This window comes from Canis lupus, chromosome 23, assembly GCF_011100685.1.
Source record: "Canis lupus familiaris isolate Mischka breed German Shepherd chromosome 23, alternate assembly UU_Cfam_GSD_1.0, whole genome shotgun sequence".
NCBI lineage: Eukaryota > Metazoa > Chordata > Mammalia > Carnivora > Canidae > Canis > Canis lupus.
The window spans coordinates 46,019,583-46,042,937 of NC_049244.1; the positions used below are offsets into that span (position 1 = coordinate 46,019,583).

At 46.1% G+C, this 23,355-nt stretch overlaps 1 protein-coding gene across 1 annotated transcript in view; it reads right to left on the bottom strand.

Annotated features, from left to right (window-relative positions):
* Positions 1-17,876, bottom strand: part of MINDY4B (MINDY family member 4B) — a 34,731-nt gene extending 16,855 nt beyond the window's left edge. Inside the window, exons 1-7 of the mRNA XM_038570204.1 lie at positions 17,770-17,876; positions 17,512-17,539; positions 15,627-15,794; positions 7,948-8,067; positions 7,110-7,201; positions 3,938-4,103; positions 3,306-3,371 (exon numbers count right to left, since the gene is read on the bottom strand). Coding sequence (XP_038426132.1) covers positions 3,306-3,371; positions 3,938-4,103; positions 7,110-7,201; positions 7,948-8,067; positions 15,627-15,794; positions 17,512-17,539; positions 17,770-17,876 — 747 coding nt within the window. The remainder of the gene's footprint in view (positions 1-3,305; positions 3,372-3,937; positions 4,104-7,109; positions 7,202-7,947; positions 8,068-15,626; positions 15,795-17,511; positions 17,540-17,769) is intronic.
* Between the last annotated feature and the right edge of the window lie 5,479 nt (positions 17,877-23,355).

Here is a 23,355-nt window from a genome sequence, read left to right on the forward strand (position 1 = left end):
GGCAGGGGCAGGACCCTCAGGCAGGAGAAAACATTCCAGCACCACAGGAGCCAGACAGGAACCCGAATGGGTGTGCTGCAGGGTGTCGGAGAAATGAGCAGAGGTGGGGCCTGAGGCAGACTGGGGGCACTGGTGTGTTCGTTTCCTGTTACGACCATAACAAACCCCACAAAGTTGGTGGCGTAGAAACAGCACAAATTCATATGGTTTGGGATATGAAGTCCAACAGGGGTGTCACTTCATGAGTTTGATTCAAGCTGCTGGCAAGCCCGTGTTTCTTCTGGAGGCTTGATGGGCAATGCTGTTCACTTCCTTTTCCAGCTTCTAGAAACCGTCCTTATCCTTGGCTCATGATCCTAAAGTGTGACCCTACACCGCGACCCCTCTTCTCCCTCTGCTTCCCTCGCCACACCTCTTTCTTTCCCCCCACCCTGGCATCCACTTTCTTTTATAAGACTCCTCTTATTAACTGGGACCACCAGGAAAATTTGGATCACCTCCCTATTTCAAGATCTTTAACTTAATCACATCTGCAAAGTCCTTTTGCCAGGTGGGTGGCATCATCCAGCCTCTCCGAGCTTGCCCAATGGGAGTCACCGCCCCCATGTCAGCTAATTTGAGGACTTGCAGGGAGATAGGCCTAGGGCAACCAGATTTCCTGATTTTGGGGGGGGGGAGAAGCTACAAAATCCAGAGTTTTGTGTGGCATCTCCTGATTGTTTTCGACAGTTGCTGAGTCAAATTTTTAAAAATAACGCTGTGTGGGCTACTGCTGCAGATCATGTACGATGGGTGTATTGGTTTCCTAGGATTGCTGTCACCAATCACCAGAAATTTGAATGGCTTAAAAACAATAGGAATTTATTCTGGAGGCCAGCCATCTGAAACCAAGGTGTCAGGGCAAGGCCGTAGGGAAGGATCCTTCCTTGCGTCTTCTAGCTTCTGGTGCTACTGACAATCCCTGGGGTGCCTTGGCTTATAGGATGCACCACTCCAGCCTCTGCCCACATTACCACTGGTGCTCTCCCTGTGTCTGTGTCCAAATGTCCTTCTTCCTCTTACGACAATACCAGTCACTGGGTTAGAGCCGACCCCAATCCAGCATGCCTTCTTCTTAACTTGATTCCATTTGCAAAGACCTCCTTTCCCCATAAGATCACAGGCACTGGAGGTTAGGACTTGAACATATCTTCTTGGAGGATGAAATCCAACCCATTACAATAGGTCCTACTATTCACATGTAGCCCGCAGACCTCTGGCTTGATTTCTGTCTCGAGATGGGACACAGGAATGGGACACAGCACTGTGCATCTTGAGAGTGAATGGGCTTTGGTAAAGGTCTGGGATGGGGGCTCATCCTAGAGTGAAGTCCCTGGTCGGGGGTGCCCTTGAGAGGAGCATCAAGTGCCACCCTCACTGAGGAACTGCTGCCCACACTTCCCCAGAGTGGCTTTGGTGACAGTTGGCAGAGGTCTGTTTGACCAGGGTAGCTCCTGTGCCACGCTCACCCACACCACATGGTCTGCCTCTGCTTTGGGCCTGTTTTACTTATTCTGGCTTTACTCTTAGTCTTCAATGAGGATAGTTGTGATTCTCGACTCTGGCTACACTGAGGAATCGCCCACAGACGTGGGAGTCCTTCCTATTGCATCAGACGACCCCAGGTCTGCATTGAGGAGATAGAGGACTAAGAGGAAGGGGTTTGCCTATTTTTGCTGGAAGCCTTGTGCCTCACGTGGTTCTCTCTGTGTCACCCCATTAGACATCTCCTGCCCACAACAAAGAGTCCCTAAGCAAACTTCTCCCTTAATATTTCATGTCAGGTCTTTAAAGTCTATCATACAGCTTTGATCAGTTTTATAATGAGGCTGTAACAAATAACCATAAATTTCATAGCCTGAATAATACAAATTTTGGAGCTAATACAGCACTGCATGTTAACTCTGCCGGAATTACAACGAAAAAGTTGATAAAACGAAATACGATACAAATGTATTATCTTACAGTTCTGGAGGTCAGGAGCCCAAAGTGGGTCTAACTGGGCCAAAATCGAAATGTCAGCAGGCCTGCCGGAGGCTCTAGGGGGGAATCTGTTTCCCTGCCTTTTACAGCTTCTAGTGGTCCTGTCCGCCTGCTTCCATCTTCAAAGCCAGCAGTGGCAGGTGCCACTTTCCTCATGTTATACCCTCTGACTTCCTCTTCCACATCTAAGGGCCTTTGTGATTAATTGGGCTCACCTGGGTGATGCAGAGTACTCTCCTTATGTTGAAGCATTGTGCAATGCACAGAATTGCCAAATCACTATGTTGTGCACCTGAGGCCAGTATAATGTTGTGTGTCACCTATACTTAAATAATACAAGCTTTAAAAATGAAAAAAAAAATCAAGTCAGCTGATTAGCAACCTTAATTCCCCTTTTCTACAGAAGAATAAAATTCACAGTTTCCGGAGGTAAGGTATGGACACCTTTGTGTGGGAGGTGGCATTGGCGGGAGGGTCTTTCTTCTACCTGCCATACAGACCTATGAGACGGTGGGGGAGGTTGGCCTGGGGTAACTGGTTTAATCAAGATCGTGTGGCCAATGTATGGCCACAAGTTTTCTGCCTCTATAGACTTTGGAAGGAACGGAGCAGTGAGTTTCGTAGAACACATCTCCCCCTTCTGTATAATCCACAGTTGTGTGGCTTCGTGGCTACCCTACTAATCATCCTCTTTTACCTCTTAGGGTTCTGATTCTTTAGAAAATCAGTACTCATCCCTTTCCACTGCAAAGGAATCTTTAAAAAGCTCCTTAGATTTTCCACCAACACTGTCCCCACCTGGGAGGTGGGGAAGTTCCACTGCCAGGAGGACATTGCATGGAAGGTGCTGGTAAAACAAGGTGAAACGAGGCCACCTTTTTCAGAACAGAAGTCATTTCCTTGGAGTCATTTTGGCAATTTAGACCAGGGCTTTTGTTGTAAGGCATTTTTGTGTTTTATCCATCAGATGAGACAAGGCTGCTTTGACGTATTCTCTTCCCACAAAAGAAATCTTGGCATATGCCCTCTATAGCATTATTCTCTGGGTTTGATTAGCCAGGGACAAAGAGGCAATTGTGAGTGGCCTGTGTGTGAGCTGGCCTCTTTTTAGGTTGTGGGGAGGGAGAGGCGGGCTTCTCTTTCTCTCATTTGGCCTTTCCTTAGCTTTCAAAATGACCTGGTTTTCTTAATAAGCATCATTAGAAATACACTTTGTAAGAGAAAGAAGATTCCTGTAAGATCAGTTCAACATAAAGGAATTATCTCAACACTTAAACACTTACGCTTTGTAAATGATCATAGATGAATTTCTCAGTGGCTTCTTTCTCTACAAGTTCAAACAGCTGGAGCTATAAATCAGGAACAGAAGATAAAAATGAAAAGGAAGATGAAAGCTACATCTATAAGATGTCAACTTATGGCTATTTCCTCAAGGAAGCTTTTTGTTTCATTGCAAAATCACATTGCTAAAGCCTGACGTGTCGTCTTCCACAAGGCCGTGCAAAACATACATAGTGGAAGTGAATGACCTGGCCTCACTTCTACATTCCTTAGTTTTAAGCCAATATGATATCTTGAGCAGCAAAACCATAAACATGTTTTTCTCCTGATGGGTAGGACTCAGCAATGTTTAAGACAGTGGATGTGGAAATGCAGCCTGTAATGATCTCAGGTATGGGATAATCCCGATCATGATGAATTCTGGAAGGAAAAATTCACAGCAGGAGTCTCCTCTCCTCTTAGGCCGCCTGGATCACTTACAACCCTGGTGGTTACCTCCTTGGAAGATGCCTTTGGTCACATCGACACTTCCAGAAGCATCGATGGGGCTCTACCTTCATTTCCATGGTGAGCCTAGTACACTCTTTGGCTTCATTGGCCCTTTATGTGGCAGGACGGGCAGGGGTGCACTCACTCGCTCAGTGAAATCATCTCCAGGATAGTCAGGGGTGGAGGTGATGTAAGTGTCCTCAGTGACAAGGCAGACGGTGGCCTTCTCAGCTGCTCCTGCAGCCCACACGATGCTGGCCAGCGCCGCAGCCAGGGCTTGCTCTTGCTCCTGCTTGCTTATGGCACATAAACTACAATGCAGAAGGTTGGGTGGGGAAACACTGGCATCAATAGTCACCTAGCTGAACGCGAGGTGCGTCTACCTTTAGGTCCCTTTCTGAACACCAGGTGGGTCTCTTTGGTTCCTTCATCAACTACGCCGTGAGAACATCACGGGAACTGGCATCCTCACAGCAGCATATTATTTCTGTGGGTGATCTTAGCCAGTGCCACCCTGTGAGTCATCCCACCTTTTGTGACCCCACCAACTGTCCTCTCTCCTGAACGCCAGCAGAGACTGAGCCAACTTTTTTAACCCAATGACAGGCCCTTTGCAAGTGTGACCCCAAACAATCCTCCCAGCATTATCTCCCTGTGTTATTGTGCAAGCCCGCTGGCCCCCATGGACCAGTGACCTGAACATACATCCTACGTTGCCCCTCCACAGCTTTGCTCATGCCAAGGTGTATCTTTCATTGTCTGTCCTGCCTGCTCATGTCTGTCCTATGCCTCGCTGGAGGCCCACCTCGTGTTGTCCTTACTGACTTGTAGCTCACACTTACTTGCCTGGCATCACTGTCCCTGGCGTTGCTCTAAGTGCTTCATACACGTCACCTCATTTCATCCTCCCAAGAACCTCGTGAAGTAGATACTACAGCTACTTTGCATCTTATTTTATTTGAAAGATTTTATTTATTCATCACACACACACACACACACACACACACACACACAGAAACAGAGAGAGAAGCAGAGGGAGAAGCAGGCTCCCTGCAAGGAGCCCAATGAGGGACTCGATCCCAGGACCCCAGGATCCTGACCTGAGCAGAAGGCAGATACTCAACCACTGAGCCACCCAGGCGCCCCTGTTACTCACATTTTAGAGGTGAAGAAAGAAAGAGATGTTGAGTAATTGTCCCCCCCTACCCCGCCCCGGGGGGTCATTCACCCGGGAAATGGTAGAGCAGTGATCTGAAATCAGGCAGGCTGGCTCCTGACTCCCTGCTCTTAACCATTAGAGTCTATGGAGCAATCCCAGTCCGTCAGGATTTCCCAGGACATGGGAGCCAGTCTTTACATTGTAGACCTCTACTGTGCCGGTTTTCTAAATATTTAACACTGACAACTGTTGGAGAAACACATGATTGGGGTTCATTAAGGAACTCAGTAATGATTTATGTATATCATCCTTCTAGCTCTGCGGTGGTACAGAACTGGGCATCAGGGAGTTCCATACTCCAAAACCTAGTCTGAGGAGGTGGATGAGAATAAACCAAAGGGCTATGACAGTCCAGAAGAGGGAGACAGCTTTTGACTCAGAAGGTTCAGGAAGTCTTCATGGAGCAGGTCTCGGATAGCGGTTCCTCATCACCACATATTTAATATTTAAATTAAATTTGCATACCAGGTGCTGTGCGAGATGCTTTATGTGTGGAGCAAATGTGTGTGTACTTCATCTGGATTCCCTGAGGCCCCTTTTACTTACTTGGCGGACACCTCTCCCACCTGCTCTTGGGGATGGCTACCCGTGACTCCTACTTTTCAACTCTCTCTGAAGATCAGGAACCGCCTGGCCTGGGAGTGATTAGGAGTTATGCCTGCCTTTTGAGGGATGGCTGAAAGCCAAAGGCCGACTGGGTGGGAAGCCCAAAGGCCCCACTTACTTCTTTGAAAATGGGGCAGCTGAGGCTGCAGAACTCCCATGGGATCAGACCAAGGCTGGACATCGCTGGACACCACATCCCCAGCTTCTCCTTCCCTACCCTGCATCCCTCGCTCTTACAGGTTCCTCCTGCGGGCTGAAGGGGAGTGAGTCTTGCCACCCCAACCTCTTTGGCATATTGATTATTTTAAGCTGGTTTATTTTTCCTTTTTTAACTACAGACTTCAGAGCAGGTCTGAAAGCTCAGTAGAAGTTAGCCTTTTGCAAAAGACATTATAAGGGAAATCGCCATTTGTAAGGGTATCTCTCTCACTGGAAGAGGGGGGTGGCTCTAAATCTCCAGAAACTTCTATTGGTCAAGAACGCACGGATGTAAATCAGCACAACAACCTTACCCCTCGTTTGCTCTGCTTTTCCTGGTAATCTCCCATGACGGACTCCCCTCCCTCAACATCTTCCTTGGTCTTTAGCCAAAGATGGTATTTCAGGTGATGCCTTTGGCTATTCTGGGGAGTTACTCCATTTTCCTGGGTCTCTCCCATGTATACAGGATGTATACGTGTCATTAAACTTATGTTCGTTTTTCTCCTATTAATCTGTCCTCTGTCAGGTTAATTATTAGACCAGCCAAAGAAGCTAGAAGGATAAAAGATTTTTTTTTCTCTCTCCAACAAGGCATTCCCTTCATAAATCACTTGTATAAAGAACTCCCATCTCTGGCTCCGCTTCTCAGGAAACTGGCAATTCATGATCTTAGAATAAATTATACATTTAGCTCCTGTTTTGAGGGATAACTCACCCTGCTGAAGGCAGATACATACGTTTTACTTATTTTTATTTCTTCTGATATCGAGCATAGAGCTTTGCACACGATAGGGGTTTATTGACTTCTACATCAAGTCAGATGAACTGATTTTCTTAAGTTGGCAACTACCAAACACTGTACTTTATCAGCCTGGTTAAATAGGAGAATTAATCCTTCATTTACCAGGGTTTCTAAAAAGCAGCCCTTTTGTTCCTCCTTGAAATTGTTAGTCTGGGGCTTCCCATCAAATATTGTCAAGTAAGCCCACCTGAGACCAGGTGCATCATTTTACCTGACAGGATGGTTTGCAGTGGAGCATAAAAACTGTCAACATTATTCCTGCAGCCATTGAGAGTGGCTTCAGAAGAGTCCTCCCCAGTCACAAAATCCAGTCCCTCCAGGAGAACCAGAGCCACTTTGGTCTCATGAGGCAAGTCCCCTTCCAGAGCCCGCCCCCCATCCCCCCCCCCCCACCGCCCCACCAGCCAGGGGAACTTCCATATTGACTATTTGGCACATAAAGGTTCTCCTGAAATGCGTAACTCTTTCAAGTAGTTCTAGGCCTCTTACCTTTGAAAGTTGGAGTCTTTTCCCTTCCTTGTAAACAACAAGTATTTGATGATAGATCCTTGTACAGCCATCTGAATACTTCGGGCACCTCCCTGAAATGGGGAAGGTGAATACAGTGAGGCATGTGAAGGCTGGGAGCGGGGCTCTAATGGAATTCCTTCGGGGCCAACATGACAAAGGAGAATTCTTGGAAATGGATGCTGTCTATTCTCGGCAACTCTCTGCCTCCTGGGGTACAGCATCCCTGAGCGTGGCAAAGGGACACTGTGTTATATAGACATGGGGCCATGGTCAGATGCCATGGCTGGGCCAGAATCTGCAATGACCAGCTCCTTCGAGGAGCTCTGTAGACTGGCACCTGGGGATGTGTGTCCTCCTCCACCCTTCCTCCACCATGCCCCTGCTTCATATCAAACTTGTAGATTTGTAGGATGCAAGGAACTTGTTGGCTAGTCCTTGAAATTCTGTGCGACTGGTAACTGATGACATGAATTCCTGAGATTTCAAACAAGACAGAAAGAAGCTCCTGGGTCTCCTGCTGCCTTCTAAATCCTCAGGGATACTTCGAACCTGGAGGGAAGAGCCAGGAAAGCTAGAATTGGGGAGGGCGGGGTATATGGGGGGGATGGGGGGGAAGTTGAGACTTTGCTACAATCCTGGCAGTAAGTTTATAGTTGCAAACAGTCTCTTGTCATTTAAAGTTAAATTTTAAAGTATATTAAATATGCTTCTAGAAATGATTGTAATGAAAACATGCATTCCTGATGGGTGAGGATGGAGGGAAACATGGATAGGGAGTATAGGATTAGAATATCTACAAAATTTTGCCTATTATTACCTTTCCTACTTCCAAAGCGAAAGCCAGGTCAGAAAAAGGATCATGGAACCTGAAATAGGCCTTTTTCCAGTCATGGCTGAAGACATGGATGGTATTGCCAAAGAGGCTCTGCCGTAACTTCTGAGAAGAGGGGAAATAAATGATTCAAACAAAGATAATTCTTCTTGGACACAATCCTCATAAAGAGCCTTAAGTATGCTGGTGAAGTTATGGAGGGAGGCCCGTCCCCTTCCTTCATTCTGGTTTACATGTTACCTTATTCCCCTATCTTAAGTGTAGAGTCATGTGCAGAAGAATCACACCAGGTTCCCTTAGACTATTTTTTTTTAAGATTTTGTTTATTTATTTGAGAAAGCACAAGGGGCAAGGGTCAGAGGGAGAGGGAGACGCAGACTCCCCACTGAGTAAGGAGCCCAACATGGGGCTTAGTCCCAGGACCTTGGGATCATGACCTAGGCTGAAGTCGGACGCTTAATTGACTGAGCCAACCAGGTGCCCTTTGACTATTTTATCCTGAAGGCTCAGTGTGTCGACTTTGCACCCTGTGGTCCCCAACCAATTTTTGTCCCTTGTGTCTGTCTCACCTTCCATTGCCAGCCATGTCTCCCTTACACCTTGCAGTCCACCGCGGGCTGCTGCGCTGGCCCTCTGCCTCTTGTCCCTATCTATATCCATGACTCTACAGCCCCTACCCATCCCATCTTTGAGTCTTTCTCTCTTGCTCTAGGAAAAAGAAACAGGACGAAACAGGACTCTGCATTTCTAGCTTGAGTACAACATTGATTCCAATGACACTAAACAAAGCATTCTCCGTTCTCTTGCCCCAGAATCTTTAAGGTTTTCCTGGCTACTCTATAGCGTGTTGAGATTAGAGAGGGTCTTTTAGAGCTTCCCAGAAAAAAAAAAAAAAAAAAAAAAGCCTTTATAAACCAAACACATGAAAAAAAAAAAAAGAGAGAGAGAATCTATTCATGATCAAGGACATATAAATTGTTTAGCATGCGCTTGGCCCTATTTGGGATATAGAGAAATAAAAAGTCTGATACCCCACAACTATGTATAAGATAGAAGGTGTGAAGTTCCGTAAGTACAAGGTAGCTTGAGAGAACAGAGGAAGGAGAACTTCTGACTGAAGCACTCCAGAAGGCTTCAGGGAAGGGGCGGCATTTGAACCAGGCTGGCAAATGGCATCTAGCGTTTATTGAGCATTTTCTATGCACCAGGCATTGGCCTAAGTGCTTTATATTCATTATGTTGATTTAATTCTTTGAGGTAGGTACTCTTATTATCCCCTTTTCACAGAGAAGTATTCGAGTAAGTTACCCAGCTGGTAGGAACAGCTGGGACTTGCATCCATTGCTCTGCTTCCCTAGCTTTAAGTATGTGTCATCCTATGATCGCTATTGTTTTTGCGTGCTGGTCTTTATTTAATTAATATTTTTTCACTAGCTGGAGCTACTCTTCGATAACTTCAAAAATATCTGTTTAGTAAGGACACTTCATATCACATCTTTAAGTAGGAATCAAAATCACTCGCCACATCTTGAAAAAAAAATAATGGAAATAAAACAATGTTCGATTGACTTATGCTAGGAACCGTTGCCTGTGAAAGCTCCACCTAAGCTGGCATTCTTTTTAAGGAATTAAGGAAGCAGGAAGTGTGAATGAGGTGTCATCCCTTACAGAGCCTTTTTCCAGGGTCTGCCTGGGTGAGGAAGGAGCTAACTTTCCCGCAAGGTGCCTCAGTCTATGTAATATGGCACTTAATGACGTATCCCTAAAAGCACTCATGCTCCAGCAGAGGCACATGTCTCACACTTTGGGACAGACCACACATTGGCCTATTGCCTGTAACAGAGGGGAGAGGAGGCAGAGAAGATCTGCAAACACACGCACACACAGAGTACTCAGAGCATCCTGGGACAGGGAGTGGTTCAGTGCAACTAGGAGACTCTGCGGTGTGTGCATGCGTATGCATGTATGTGTGTGTTCCAGAACCGTGGTACAGGAAGTCTGTGGAAGTTGAGACTGAAGAGTTCCTGGGGGCTGATCCTGGAAACCTTAATATCACATTCGGGCGCTCAAAGCCAACTGGACGGTGTGGACAAAAAAGAACATGCAGCCCAATTGGTCCAGAGCTAAATGGTTTCTAAGAAAGAGATGCAGGAGAAGCCTGCATCTGGAATGCTCGTCCCCTGGTGGGACCAGGGTCTGCTTCTGTGGCTGGAGTTTATTTCCTGGCCATCTCTGCTCCCACTGTCGAAAGAAAAGATCGCCTCTACAAAGAAATAGAGGCAGGTGCATTTCAGCATGAACAAGGGCCCAGAAGTGCACTTGAAGAAAAATAATTTGCCTGGGGGCACCTGGGTGGCTCAGTCGGTTAAGCGTCTGCCTTCTGCTCAGGTCATGATCCCAGGGTCCTTAGGATGGAGCCCTGAATTGAGCTCCCTGCTCCTCGAGGAGCTTGCTTCCCCTCTGCCTCTGCCTCTGTTTGTCTCAATCACTCCCATGAATAAAATAAAAATAAAATCTTAAAGAAAGAAAGAAAGAAAGAAAGAAAGAAAGAAAGAAAGAAAGAAAGAGAAAGAAAGAAAGAAAGAAAGAAAGAAAGAAAGAAAGAAAGAAAGAAAGAATGAATGAATTTGGTTTCTCAGGGTAACAGCAAGTCAAGGAGACAGAAGAGAAGGGCGTAGAGACTGCTCTTGGGAGACACAGACCAGGTGTGTCCCATGGCCAACGGGCCACCAACCACAGGACATCCCCAGGAAGAGGGCTGACGATGAAATCGAGTGTTTCCCTGCCATCAAGGCGGCACAGCCCAGAAGACAGACCGAGCACCCCCCACTCCCGGGTTGAGAAGACGACGGGTTCGACTCCACGCCGACCGCGTGCCCTTGGACAGATTGCCCCTCCTAAGATTTTATTGCTTATCCTGACAGGCGGAGGGGAGGGGAAGTGTGTAAATATGAGAGCCTGAGACTAAGAAGGCTTAGAATTCAAATTCACTTAAAAAAACAAACCTCTGGAAGTCTAAACAAAGTCTTCTTTCTGTTGCCAGGTACCACTTCCAACTTAGGGAGTGTCACCAGCCAGCCCGACTGGGGTGGCCCTCCCAGCCTGCGTGACTTAGTAAAGGTGACTCATCTCACCTACGTTGACATTGACCTTCATAAGGTATATCGCTTGGCCCAAGCCCGGCCTGCTAGACTCAGGAGAGGTGTGGGTCATCGTGCTGTCGGCTAACGGGACGCAAATGGTGACGGTCCTAATGAGTGACCAGGACGATCGTTCTTACTTGGCACCCTCAAGCACGGTTCTGAGTTTTTCTCTTCTCCCCTGGTTAGTTTTCTAGAATTTGTAATGAATGCCTCTCTTTCCTGATCGCCAGGATGATGACAGCGGTGAGGATCGCTGTCTGACACGCTCACGCACACTCATGCACTCATGCTCACACACGCTCACATGCCCACATTCACACATTAAGTAGCATGACTTTTTGAAGCTTCTTCTCTAAACCTTTTCTTGCCTTAGGAATTACCAGCTCATCACGGGATCAGAGTTTAGAATTATTGGGTCCAAGGAAACATTACTCTCCTCGCCCGTCATATGGAGTGGTAGACGCTCGGGCCTGGTCATGTTCACCATGGATTCCTCAGCATCCAGGGCCCTGGCTGGTATGTGACAGGCTCCCAGTAAGCATCGGCTGAATTTTCTAAAAATTGAATTTGGCCCTTTCAGTGTACAATGAAAACATCTGGGGTGCGGAGCAGCTGCGTGTAGGCCCAAGATCGACTCCCTTGTAAATGGCAGCTCCAGGCCCCAAATGCAAGCCCTTCAGCTTGTACCAGTAGAGGGCCCGCAGGGACCAGATGGCGCCCTAGGTCAGGATGATCAACCTGAGGAAAGTTGAAGACAGGGACTACTTACAAAGACGTGGGCTGCATGGGTGGGGGGGAACCCAGAGGCTAATGGGGCTCCCACAGCCAGCGAGAGCATCTCCCCTAGACCTGAAGGGGGAGTGGAGGGAGTAGTGACCTGAACCACTCTGGGGAGAGAGGACTGGCTTTCTGCTGGCTGCACAGACCCTGACTCCTTTCCAAATCCTCCCTCCAGGCTCCCTCCAGGCTCCCTCCAGGTTCCCTCCAGGCTCCCTCCAGGCTCCCTCCAGGCTCCCTCCAGGCTCCCCCAGGCTCCCTCCAGGTTCCCTCCAGACTCTGTCCAGACTCCCTCCAGACTCCCTCCAGGCTCCCTCCAGGCTCCCTCCAGGCTCCCCCAGGCTCCCTCCAGGTTCCCTCCAGACTCCGTCCAGGCTCCCTCCAGGGCTCCTTCCAGAGCTCCCATGGGTCAAACTGAGTAGGGCGCCAGGAGAGGAGGGAGCCCTGTTGATGGAGTCCCTCCAGGTCAGTTTTGGCAGAGGGCAGGATGGAGAAGGGTGGAGAGTACAAGAGGGGCACCGGGATGGTACCTACTGCCCCACACTGGGCTGCTTCCCTGGGAGATTGTCCAGAACAGTGAATGAACCAAGTAAACATCCACTGAGGTCCATCTCCTGGCCAGACCTTCTGCGGGGGCACCAGGCTGTGCTTCCTACTTCCAAAAAGCCTCACCCGTTGCCTCTTAGGCTCCAGGGAAGCTCCACTCACCTGGGTCTCCACCAGAATATAATATGCTCCTGCTGGGTGGTGTTGCAAACACACCAGGGGCCTGCTTATTGGCTGCTGATGAAAGAGGCTACAGGAATGTGTTCAGGGCTGGGTTCTGGAGAAGGGCCTGGTTGCGGAGGAGGACGGGAGAGTGCCCTGGAGGGAAGGCAGGCAGTTTTGGGGTGAGGGGCGGGGAGGTGCAGGTGCAAGAGCGCAGAGGAGGCTGCTCACCTTCTCTAGTCTCTCCCGGGCCAGCCGCCTTGGCCATCATTCCTCACACCTCATGCACCCTAAGATGTTCCGTTGGGGAAAGGAAGAGGGCTGTAGTCTTGGAAATGAGTCACAAAAGGGGAGAAACAGGAGGGCTGGCATGCGCACTCCCCCCCCCCCCCCCCCCCCCCCCCCCCCCCCCCCCGCCACACACACACACCTCCTTTCTCAGCAGATTTCCAGCAAAGAGTGTGTGGTCCCAAGTCAGGAAATCCCATGCATCCCTACCCCAAACAGGAGGGAAGAGAGAAGGGCCCAATGACAACAAAAGGCATCCTCAAGTGAATATTAGGATTCAATAGCTCTGATAATGTGCCAGGCGGCTGCACCGCCCACCCGTCCATTAGACTTGGTCAAGCTTCCAAACCAGCTCCCTGGAACACGCGTACTCAGGATCCAAGGCTCAGCAGCTCGAAATCCCAGGGTGTGTTTAATTAATGCTACTGCTATTTAAAGGACACACTATCATCTGGCCCACACAATGGGAATAAGTCCAAATTCATTTTTTTTTTAAAGAAAAAAAATCAATTATCTCCACTTCTGGGACTTCCTTACCACTCCATCGACTCCGGATCAGGCTCTAGCCGTCTGATTCTCTTGTCCCCCAGGCTTTTCCAAAGGGAGAGAATTACCTTGGAAAAGTCACGGGGGAGGTCTGCAATCATATCACGTTTGTGTTGGTGGATAAGTGGGGGAATTCAGACCCAGGCTCTCTTGCTTCCAACAATATACGGAGAGACTAGAAGGCTTTGGAAACATCTGCGACTGCCTTTCTCCTGTTTTTAAAGTTTCTACATGTGTTTTTAAAAATACATCGCATGTTCACATGGTTCAAAATCCAGAGAGCACCAAAAGGTACACTGAGAGAAGACTCCCTCCCACCTCTGTCTCCTTCCTACCCCACTCTTTCCCTCCACCGTTACATCATACAAAGGCTTCTGGAATTTCTGGGAGCCCGGACAGGCAAATACCAATAGAGATTCATGCTTTTCTCTCTTTTTTTTTTTTTTTTTTCTCAGAGAAAAGGTAGTCTAATTTCCTGATATGTGTAAATCCTACAATGAGGGTCTTCATAGAAAGGCATCACAGAGCCAGGAATACATTCCTATTAGAGATTGCTCGTTATCTTGGAAAATGCACACAGTTGCCCTCGCTTCCGGTTCTACGGCACAGTGTAGACAGACCAATCACTGAGGCTGGAGACTCTCACGGGGTCACACGTGCATGGCCTGTCTTCGTTCCCTGAGAGGCTAGCCATTAACTGGACACGCAAGACACGAGTCAAGGTACCCGCCAGGGGCTGTGAGGCCAGTAAGCAAATGCGGCGTCTCCTGGGAGCCTGCTGACCTGTCTTCCTGTGACATCTGGCATTTGAGCAAGGGAGGGAAGGTGGATCGAGGCAAAGATTTGTGATAATAAGAAAGAACGGCGGGCCTCCTGGTACATCTGTACTGCAAGGATGACAGGAAAGAGCTGCTCTGTAAGGCCCGTGAGGATGCGCAGGGTAAAAAGGAATGTGGGGCTTGGTCCCTTACAAGTGACGATGTCCCCTCTGAGGACCTTAAGGGAAGCCTGTATTCGGGGTTGCAAATGCTGCAGTCGGGGCCAACCCAACAAGCAGATGGAGACTGTGTGGTTTCCCCAGAAGGGGTTCCAGTCCCCACTCCTGCCTGACCCTGTGTGCAGCGCACGGCCTGCGGCAGGCCTGACTACAGGGCAAGTGTTACTGGCCTTCAGCCAGGTGACCAGGCTGGTCCTGGGTGGTTTCTGCAAGCTTGCCCAGGCGTAGGGCAGCATGTCCTCAGGAAGGAAGTGCTTCCTCCAATTCTTGTTCTTAGGGCCCCCCAGGAAAAGTCTCTGCCTGAGGCTCCAGAATACAGTATGGAGGCTAAAGAGACAGGAGGAAAGTCCTGAGGAAGAAATTGTCCTAAGAAGCCCCGAGTCCCACTCTGATTGAGAGAACTATCTTGTAGGCAATTTGACTGAAGGGATCTCTCACCCTAGCTGGTCCTTTCCCTTCCCCTCCTGGCTTGACCCATGGCTTAGCTTCCCCAGTGCCCCACCGTGCCTCTTTGACCTTGACAGCTGGGCCTTCGGACCATTGCCAAGGCATTTGGCTCCAGCCCTGGCCTGTTTGACCCCATGAGATGCTGCTGGTTTGCCCCCTAGCTGGGTCTCCGCCTCAGCCCTTTGCCCCCACCCAGCAAGTTTGGAATTGAGCGAATTGTCCCTGGGAACAGGAGATTCCAAATCCACTTGAATCCTCAATGTCAGCTTCTTTTCAACTCTGCATGTTCATTGGCAGCCCCAGAAAACATTTCCTGAGACGAGCCCCTTGCCCCAGGACCAGGCCTGGCCCAGGTGTCCCACCACCCTCCCTCCCTCCCTCCCTCCTGCCTGTGCTGGGACAGGGCTGCGACCTGGCTTTCTGGATGCTTGTTTGTGGCACTTGTCACCTGCCCTATCTTACCTTATGTAGTGATTATTTGAACTTAACTCCCTCACTCCCTCAAAGTTAATCAACAGACCAAGGAAGTGAATGGAGAGACTCTCCGAGTTTGGGAGGAAAAGATTGTTAACACCACCGACGTCCTTGAAAAATACCATAAATAAGTCATTTTAATTATATTCTCCTTTTACCAATAACAACCGTCTGTGGTCTTATCTTCCGTAATACTCTCACATGACAGCAGATAAGATTCCCCAGCCTTGTTGTTTGGGGAAGATTACATTTCCTTTCATATTTAATTGACAAGCTATACTTACCATGGCCATTGCTAGGGAGATAGGGAAGCCGCCTGATTTTGAAGAGATGATAGAGGGTTTGGGGATAGAACAAAGGCTGCTTGATGGCAAATGTCCTTGTCCTGTGGGCTGAGGCTTTCCCGGTCCATCTTCAGTTTCATCCACAGTTATATGGTTGCCTTCATGATTCTGTGTAAAATGCCATCGCCAAAAAAACCAAAAAAACAAACAAAACAAAACAAAACAAAAACAACCAAACAAACAAAAAAACCCAAAGCAAACAGAGCTGGTGATGACTTGTTCCCCCCCCCCTCCCCTTTTTCTCTCTTTCTCTCGGAAATATCAGTGTTCAGAAAATACTGTCTCCCTTTTAGAGACCTCTGAAAATTGTGATAAATAGCAATAAAAGAGGCAGAAAAATCCCAGTGTCTGTGTCAAAGGGTTTCTCCTAAGTTTTACATGACTGGGAGAGGTTAAATGTAACTATGGAAACATAATTAATGCTATCAAGACCTTGACTTGAAATTATGTTTAGAGAAGAATGTAAATGTCGCTGTCTCTTGTTTTGAGAAGACAACATTTTATAAACAGTAAATGAACCTTCCAGTGTCTACGAGGGATTTCTCACTGTGTGGTTAACTGGCCCATAAATGAAGTCGGGTTACCTCCTTTTAATTTTCTCAGATTCCTGCTCCCTAATAAGTGAGTTATAATAATTTTCGTCTTTAAGAAAACCACCCCCTATCTTTAAGAAAAAAACTTATTTTTACTCTTCTTGACCGATTCTTATGGCATTTAAATATGTTAGTGTCAAGTCTTCCTCCAATTTATTTGACTTCTATACCGATGCCGTGAAACAAATCTGCCCCGTTGGTAGCCGAAACATGAAGGAAACTGTCTCCTTAGTTTTCTAGATTCCTAGAGGCCAAGATGTTTTCTTATCTCAGAAACACAGCCTCCAAGTTGCAGACTACTGCACTCCGTAAATCAAATGGAAAATCTTTACATTTGTGGCGATGGGTTTCCCTCACCTTGTATGAAGCGTAATTTGACATTTATTTAGTTTTTTCCTTTCAAAGATTGTTTTATCTTTTGAATATTCTGTTCTCCCAAATGGTAGCTATTTCCACTGAATACTTCCAGGACTAAAATGGAAGCATTATCTCTCTGATTCTAATTTAGACTGTGGTTAGGAAAGTTTTAGCACAAATAAGGCTTTTGATGACAGGTTACTGGAAGGAAGACGCCTTAGCGTTAACAGTTAAAATATTAATTATTCAGTTGTTTGATCATATCATATATTAGTGCCAGGAAAATCGCCCTCATGTTTTGTGCTGTGTTTGTTCAGAGATTGAATTAATATCTGAAATACCAAGTTCACTACTTCGTAACCTCGGGTTACAGAGATTAAAAAAAAAAAATCCTTCGTCTTATATCGTATAACAGATTTTAAAATGCCTTGTAACCCCTGAATTCAGTCAGCTTTCCCATTTTTGAAAATGATGAAGGAAAACAGTTTTTCAGAAGCTGAATAAAGATGATAGCTACTTTCAAAATTACTTTTCTTCAGGAACGCTGAAGCATTTGGATGTCAGAATCTAGTGTTGCTTTGCACGTGTAAGAACTCTAGATTCTAATATTACTTTTTTCTAAAATAATAACCATATGGTGTTCTTAATGATGAAAAGTACTTAAAAGTGGGAAGAGATTTTTATGGAGAAAAAAGAAAAAAAGGAAAGCAAAAGAAAAGATTTCAACGGGCTTTCTAGTTTTCTGTGTTCGCACGTTAAATGCCGGGTGCCTGAGTGACATTATGTGCATAGAATAAATGCCGATTATGCCGTTAATGTGATTGTTTGAAGAAGCAACCAGAGGAAAACACACTGGTTTTGAGAAAAGTAATTACCTGAAGAGTTGTGTTATTGGCTCCCAACCTATAAATGAAAGAGGGAACATCAAGTAAATGACTCCCTCTATTCAACCCTCAAACCTCCTCCAACCCAACCTTGCTAGCAAAGTCTCTCTCCACACATGGTTATACCTGAAGCATCTTAAATGTAAACCTATAATGGAGACTTCTCATGTAGCGAGCATAAAAGCTGATTGCCTGAACACCTGAAATCCCTCTGGTTCTAGAGAAATGAGAACACAAGGACATTCTTACCGATGATAACTAAAGATTTGCCGCCATTTGTCCAGAAATGAAATTTTCCTAGTTATCTCCTCCAAATCCAGCTCCTGGGAGCATTGTTCCTTGTCCGAGACTTGCATAGTCCTCTGGGTGATGTGGTGAACTGATGAAGGGAGCTGTTAGGTTGGGAGAAGAAGGTCGGGCAGTGGGGAAGCCAGGTGCTGGCTCTCTGGACTGGGCCAGCTGGAGTGCGGCCCCTACTTTTGACCAGCGAGGAGATCACACCACACACTTGCTGCTCTGGGCTCTCTGAAAGGCCCTGCTCTCAGATGTCAATTAAACTTTCATTGGAGGCGGAATACTTTGTGTATTGCTGTTCCCTGTATAGACGCCATGAATGTTTAATCCAAGACCCAGATTTATAAACAAAAGGATTGCAATTACTTCTCAGCAGCATCAAAACAATTGGGATAATTTAATTGGCCAAGGATACCATCCTGGTGGAATGTGAGAGTAGTTGATGCCATCATGCTTCTGTGGAAGTGTTTGTGGTACAGAGATACTTAGCAAAGGGGGGTAAGAGCCATCCTGTTGATATCTAAAAACTGTATCGACTACTGTTGGATAATATGTAGGCCAAGGAAGAAATTGGCCAACAGATGTTTGGCATCGAGTCTAGTACACAGAAATCTTGCGGACAGTTTGAAGAAGGACTGGTTTGATTTGTTTCAGGGAGAGGTCTAAAATGATATCATGCCCTATTGGCTGAATGAAATGTAGCTGCGATAACTGGCATAATAAAGAATATTCCTGTTGTGATGGGTAATTTTATGTCATCTTGTTAGGCTACATAGAGAGCCCAGTTTTGGGTCAAATGCCCATCTAGATGTTGCTGCGGAGGTGTTTTTGTTTTTTGTTGTTGTTGTTTTTTTTAAGATGTGATTAACATTTAAATGGTAGGTTTTGAGTAAGATAGATTATACCCCAAAAGGTGGTTGGATCTCAACCAATCAGGTGAAGGCCTTAAAAGACGGAGGTCTCGGGAAGAAGAAGGAATCTGCCTGTCAATAGTCTTCAGACTCAAAGTGAAGCATCAACTCTTCCCTGAGTCTCCAGCCAGAGAAGCGCCCTGAACGTTCCCAGACTAGTCAACCTTCACAGTCACGTGAGCCAATTCCTTACAATAAAGGTCTCTCTCTCTCTCCCTCTCTTTCGGGAGGACCCTGAGTAATATAAATGTGTTTATCAAAAACAAATACCAATACCGGCGACCAATATAAGTTTTCTTGTCTCTTCTGATTTGGTGGAGTATCAGATTTGAGCCTCAGGAGGTCATTTTCTCTTTGAACATTTCTGATGACGAGTTTTGTAAAATCCTAAGAGGGGAAGAGGCGAAGAGGCTTTTTGGATCTATCATGACTCGCATGGCCGGGGCTGAGGAGATTGGTTATATGCAATATGGCAGAGACCTTGAGACACAGCAAGTCACTAAGTAGACCACAGGTGGATTTAGGCATCCACGGTTTTGCTTTGAACTTCTCTACCATCAGTTTCTGAAATGAACTTTTGGTGGTCGTAGAACCAATTCGTATTCACAAGTCCCATAAACTTTCATCAGATTTCACATTTTTAGTGTCAACCTAAGAGGCATAAATGATTCCTTTCTTTTTTTTTCTTCTCAAACCATAAATCCTTTTTTTAAAACCCTTACTGTCCCACTCTTCATAATTTTATCTTTCTAATAGTGGCATTAGTATTTAATATTTATTGGGCACTCTCAGTATAGAAAAAAATAAGAAATTATGTGATCCTTGCTCTTGAACAATATAATGATGAGAAATGTCTTGTCTTGGGTTTCCCTATTTAGAAAGTCATGAGAAAAAATAAATTCCGCGTCTGCCATTTCAATTGTTTAACAATCCCAGCCCAAGAAAGGAGAGTCGCTAAGAAAGTCTTTTTCTTAAGAATCATTCTTAAATCTGCATATTTTTGTTTATGTCTCTGTCCTATTTTACAGAAGATTCTGTAAAGGTAGAAGCATAAATCCCAACGAATAGACAACTCACAAATAAACTTTCCTGTTGGGTTTCATAAACATGTTTTGAGTATTTCCTATGTGCCAGGTGCTTGGAAATGCCAAGGTGAATAAGATGAAGTTCCTGCTCTCTCTAGTGGTGGAAACGGACACCAAGAGAGGGAAACGCTGTGAGAACCCAGGCTCCGCAGGCTGTGAGTAGGTACGAAGGAGGCAGGCAGGAGAGCAGAGTGGGTAAGGACGTGGTCTCTGGGCCCAGACTGCTTAGTTTTGAATCATGGCTTCACCTCTTGCTACTTGTATGGCTTCAGACAAGTTATTTAATCTCTCCATGCCTCAGTTTATTCATCTGTGAAGTGGGGATGCTTTCATATCTTCACCATATTAAGACTTCTAATCTATCCAAATGGTATGTCACTCTACTTATTTAGGCCGTATTTACCTTCCCATTGTTTGACCCCAGAAGTGGAATGCCTGAATTAAATGGTATATGGTCATTTTAAAGACTTTTGATGCATAGTCCAACTTTCATCGCTGTTTGTGAGCATCCCTTGCCCAGCCCCTCTAATTCCCTTCATTCTCAGGTTGGAATTCATGGTTCTGCTCCTTGCAATAAAGAAGTTACTGCCTTTACTTCCTCACCATTCGCTCACTTTTCCATCGGATGTTGATAAGGGCTCCACAGATGGAAAAGGCTGGTCTCTGGAAGACACCAAGAGTCAAGAATGTCATTCAGCCACATCCAGAGAAAACCACCCATCTCTTTGAGTGTTTTATCAAGACTTAGAGCAGGAGGCCTGGGTGTAAGAAATGGGGTAGACTGAAAAGATGGGATTGAAGACCCTGGGCCAGGTTGGAACGACAGGGCAAGAAGGGAGGGGTGCAGAAACATGTGAAATCTGGGATTGTCCATTTCTGCATTTTTCTACCCTTGCTTCTACCCCATGGCATGGCATGTGAAGTCACCTAAAGCTCCTGTTCCAAGACCATCCCTGCTGTGGCAAAGAATTGGTTTTGCATGTGGAGTCTAGGGCAGCAGTAGGCCTACAGCAGCAAAAGGAAAGAACAAGAACAAGCAGGGATAGTGGGGGAGGGGGAGGATTTTGCAGCCATGTTTTCGGGGCAGTGGGTGACGGTAGAGGGTCCGAAATCGTTCACCTGTGAAGGAAGTACACTACATAAGTGCAAAAACCTGTGTCTGAATCCATTTGCTTTCCTTGTGGATGATTTTGAAGTAATACCAGTGATTTCATGAGAAAAGCTAGTATCTATTCCAGACTTGGAAATTACTGTGTAAAAATTTAACGTTATTAACATTTGCTATCGTTTCCCAGAAAGCTATGACTGATCTTTACAATCATTTACTCAATCTGCCTTAGAGTCAAATTTAAAAACGTTGGGCTTGCAAGCATTTTGACTAGCTTGCAAAATCATCCCCAACCTTTCTTCTTGCTGTTTTCTTATGATGCTTCATAAACAGAAATCCGGAAGTAAAATTTAGAAACTTTTGAATTTTTTTTTAAAACAGAATCTCATTAGTGTTTAATTAACCTTACCCCTGGAAAGCTCTTCCTTAGGATTAAGTTAAATCCTTTATGCTTTGAGAATCATTCATTTTCTTTAGTTCTCCTTTCTGTGGAGATGGAAATTTCCTGATTACATTCCTTACCGAAAAGAACTCTGCCAATCCACAGGAAACCAGAAGATGGCTGATATCTTCTCTTTTTGTTCTTTGGTGATGTGATGAGGACGGTGTCAAATCCCAGGGCCTCCCCCATGACTTCGTAACCTTGGAAAAGTCAGTCTCTCTGAGCTTCGTTTGCTGTGGCTCCTCTGACTTAATTCATAGAATCGTAAAGAATAGGACTTATGTGAAAATTCCTAATCTTTAACCAATGTTTTCTTGCCTCCTATATGTTAAAAACTCTCCTTTAAACATTTTTTTTCACCGCTTTATGTATTTTGAGAGTCGCATCATGAAGCTAGAAGTCAAAGTCCTAAAGTGAGAAGATGCAGACATTGGTCCCAACCAGTCCCTCATTCCATGTGGCATTTGGTTGGTCACTCAGTCACTGGTGTAGGCCCCAGTCCTCATCCGAAAGACCTTAAAGACCAGTGTGGTATAATGGGAAATATATATTTGGTCATTGTTCCTGGTTACTGGCACAGAGCTCTTAAGAAATCCTTGGGATTTCCTGAGTGACAAAGGGTGATAGGACTGCCTGGGACTTCCAGCCCTAGCCCCCAGCCTCCAGGAAGAGGATACGGGCCACAGACCGAGTTGATCACCAATGGCCAATGTTTGATCAATCATGCCTGTGTAATGAGGCCTCCATAAAACCCCTAAACATCCACGTATCAGGAGGGTGACATATTCCATCTCCACTGTGGGCAGAGATTCCTGCACTTGAGACCCATCTGGACCCCCCAGCCATGTACCTCTTCACTTGGATGTTAAAGCATATAAATTAGTATATAAACTTGTAAGTAAAGTGCTTCCTGTGAGCCCCTCTAGCAAATTACTGAGCCTCATGAGGGAGTTGTGAGAAACCCCTATTCTAACCAATTGGTCAGAATGATCTGATACTTGTGACTAGAGTCTGAAGTGAAAACATTCTTGCGAAACTGAGCTCTTAAGCCCATAGATTCTAACTCTAGATAGTTAGTGCCAGCATTGAATTAATTATAGGACACCTAGTTCACCTACTCAGAGAATTGGAGAATGGGTCAGTGGGGGGAGGGGGGGCAGGGGGAACTTCTCACTTAGTGTCAAAAAACAACTCGGCAACTAGCATTTAAAGCACACATCCTGGAGTCAGGCTGCTTGGGTGGGGACTCTCGCACCTTCACCGTATTAGTTATCTATTACTAATAGCCTAGCACAGATTTAGCCGCTTCAAACAACACCCATTTATTATTTCATAGTTTCTATGCATCAGGAGCCCCGCCGTGACTTAAGTGGGTGCTCTGCTCAGGGTCTCACAAAACTGCAATCAAGGCGTTAGCCAGGCCTCCAGTTCCCATCAACGTAGAGGGTCCTCTTCTAAGCTCACGTCATTGTTGGCCGAATCCATCTCCTTGGGATTATAGAACTAGTTTCCTCAAGACCAGCAGACAAAAGGAGTCTCTGCTGCTTTAAGTCTCTCTGACCGGGGAGGAAAGCCCTAGCATCCCAGTAAAGAATTCACTAAATTAGGCTAGACCCACCCAGAATAATCTCCCTTTTGATTAGCTCAAAGGCCAGACTAATTAGAAGCATTAATCACATCTGCAAAAGCGCTTCACCTTTGCTGGATCAGGTAACATAATGGTGGGAGCGACATCCCGTAGTCCTTTGCCATATTCTGTTGGCTAAGTCAGACTGTCTCTTTTTCGTTGTGAGTTTTAGCAGGTTGTATCTTTCAAGGAATTGGTCCATGTCATCTAGGTTATTAAATTTGTGAGCGTAGAGTTGTTTTTAGTGTTCTTATCCTTTTAATGTCCGTGGAATCTGTGATAATGTCCTCTCCTGTATTTCGGATATTAGCCATTGAATCCTCTCTCTTTCTTCGCCTGGCTGGAGACTTATTGCTTTTTTGGTTTGG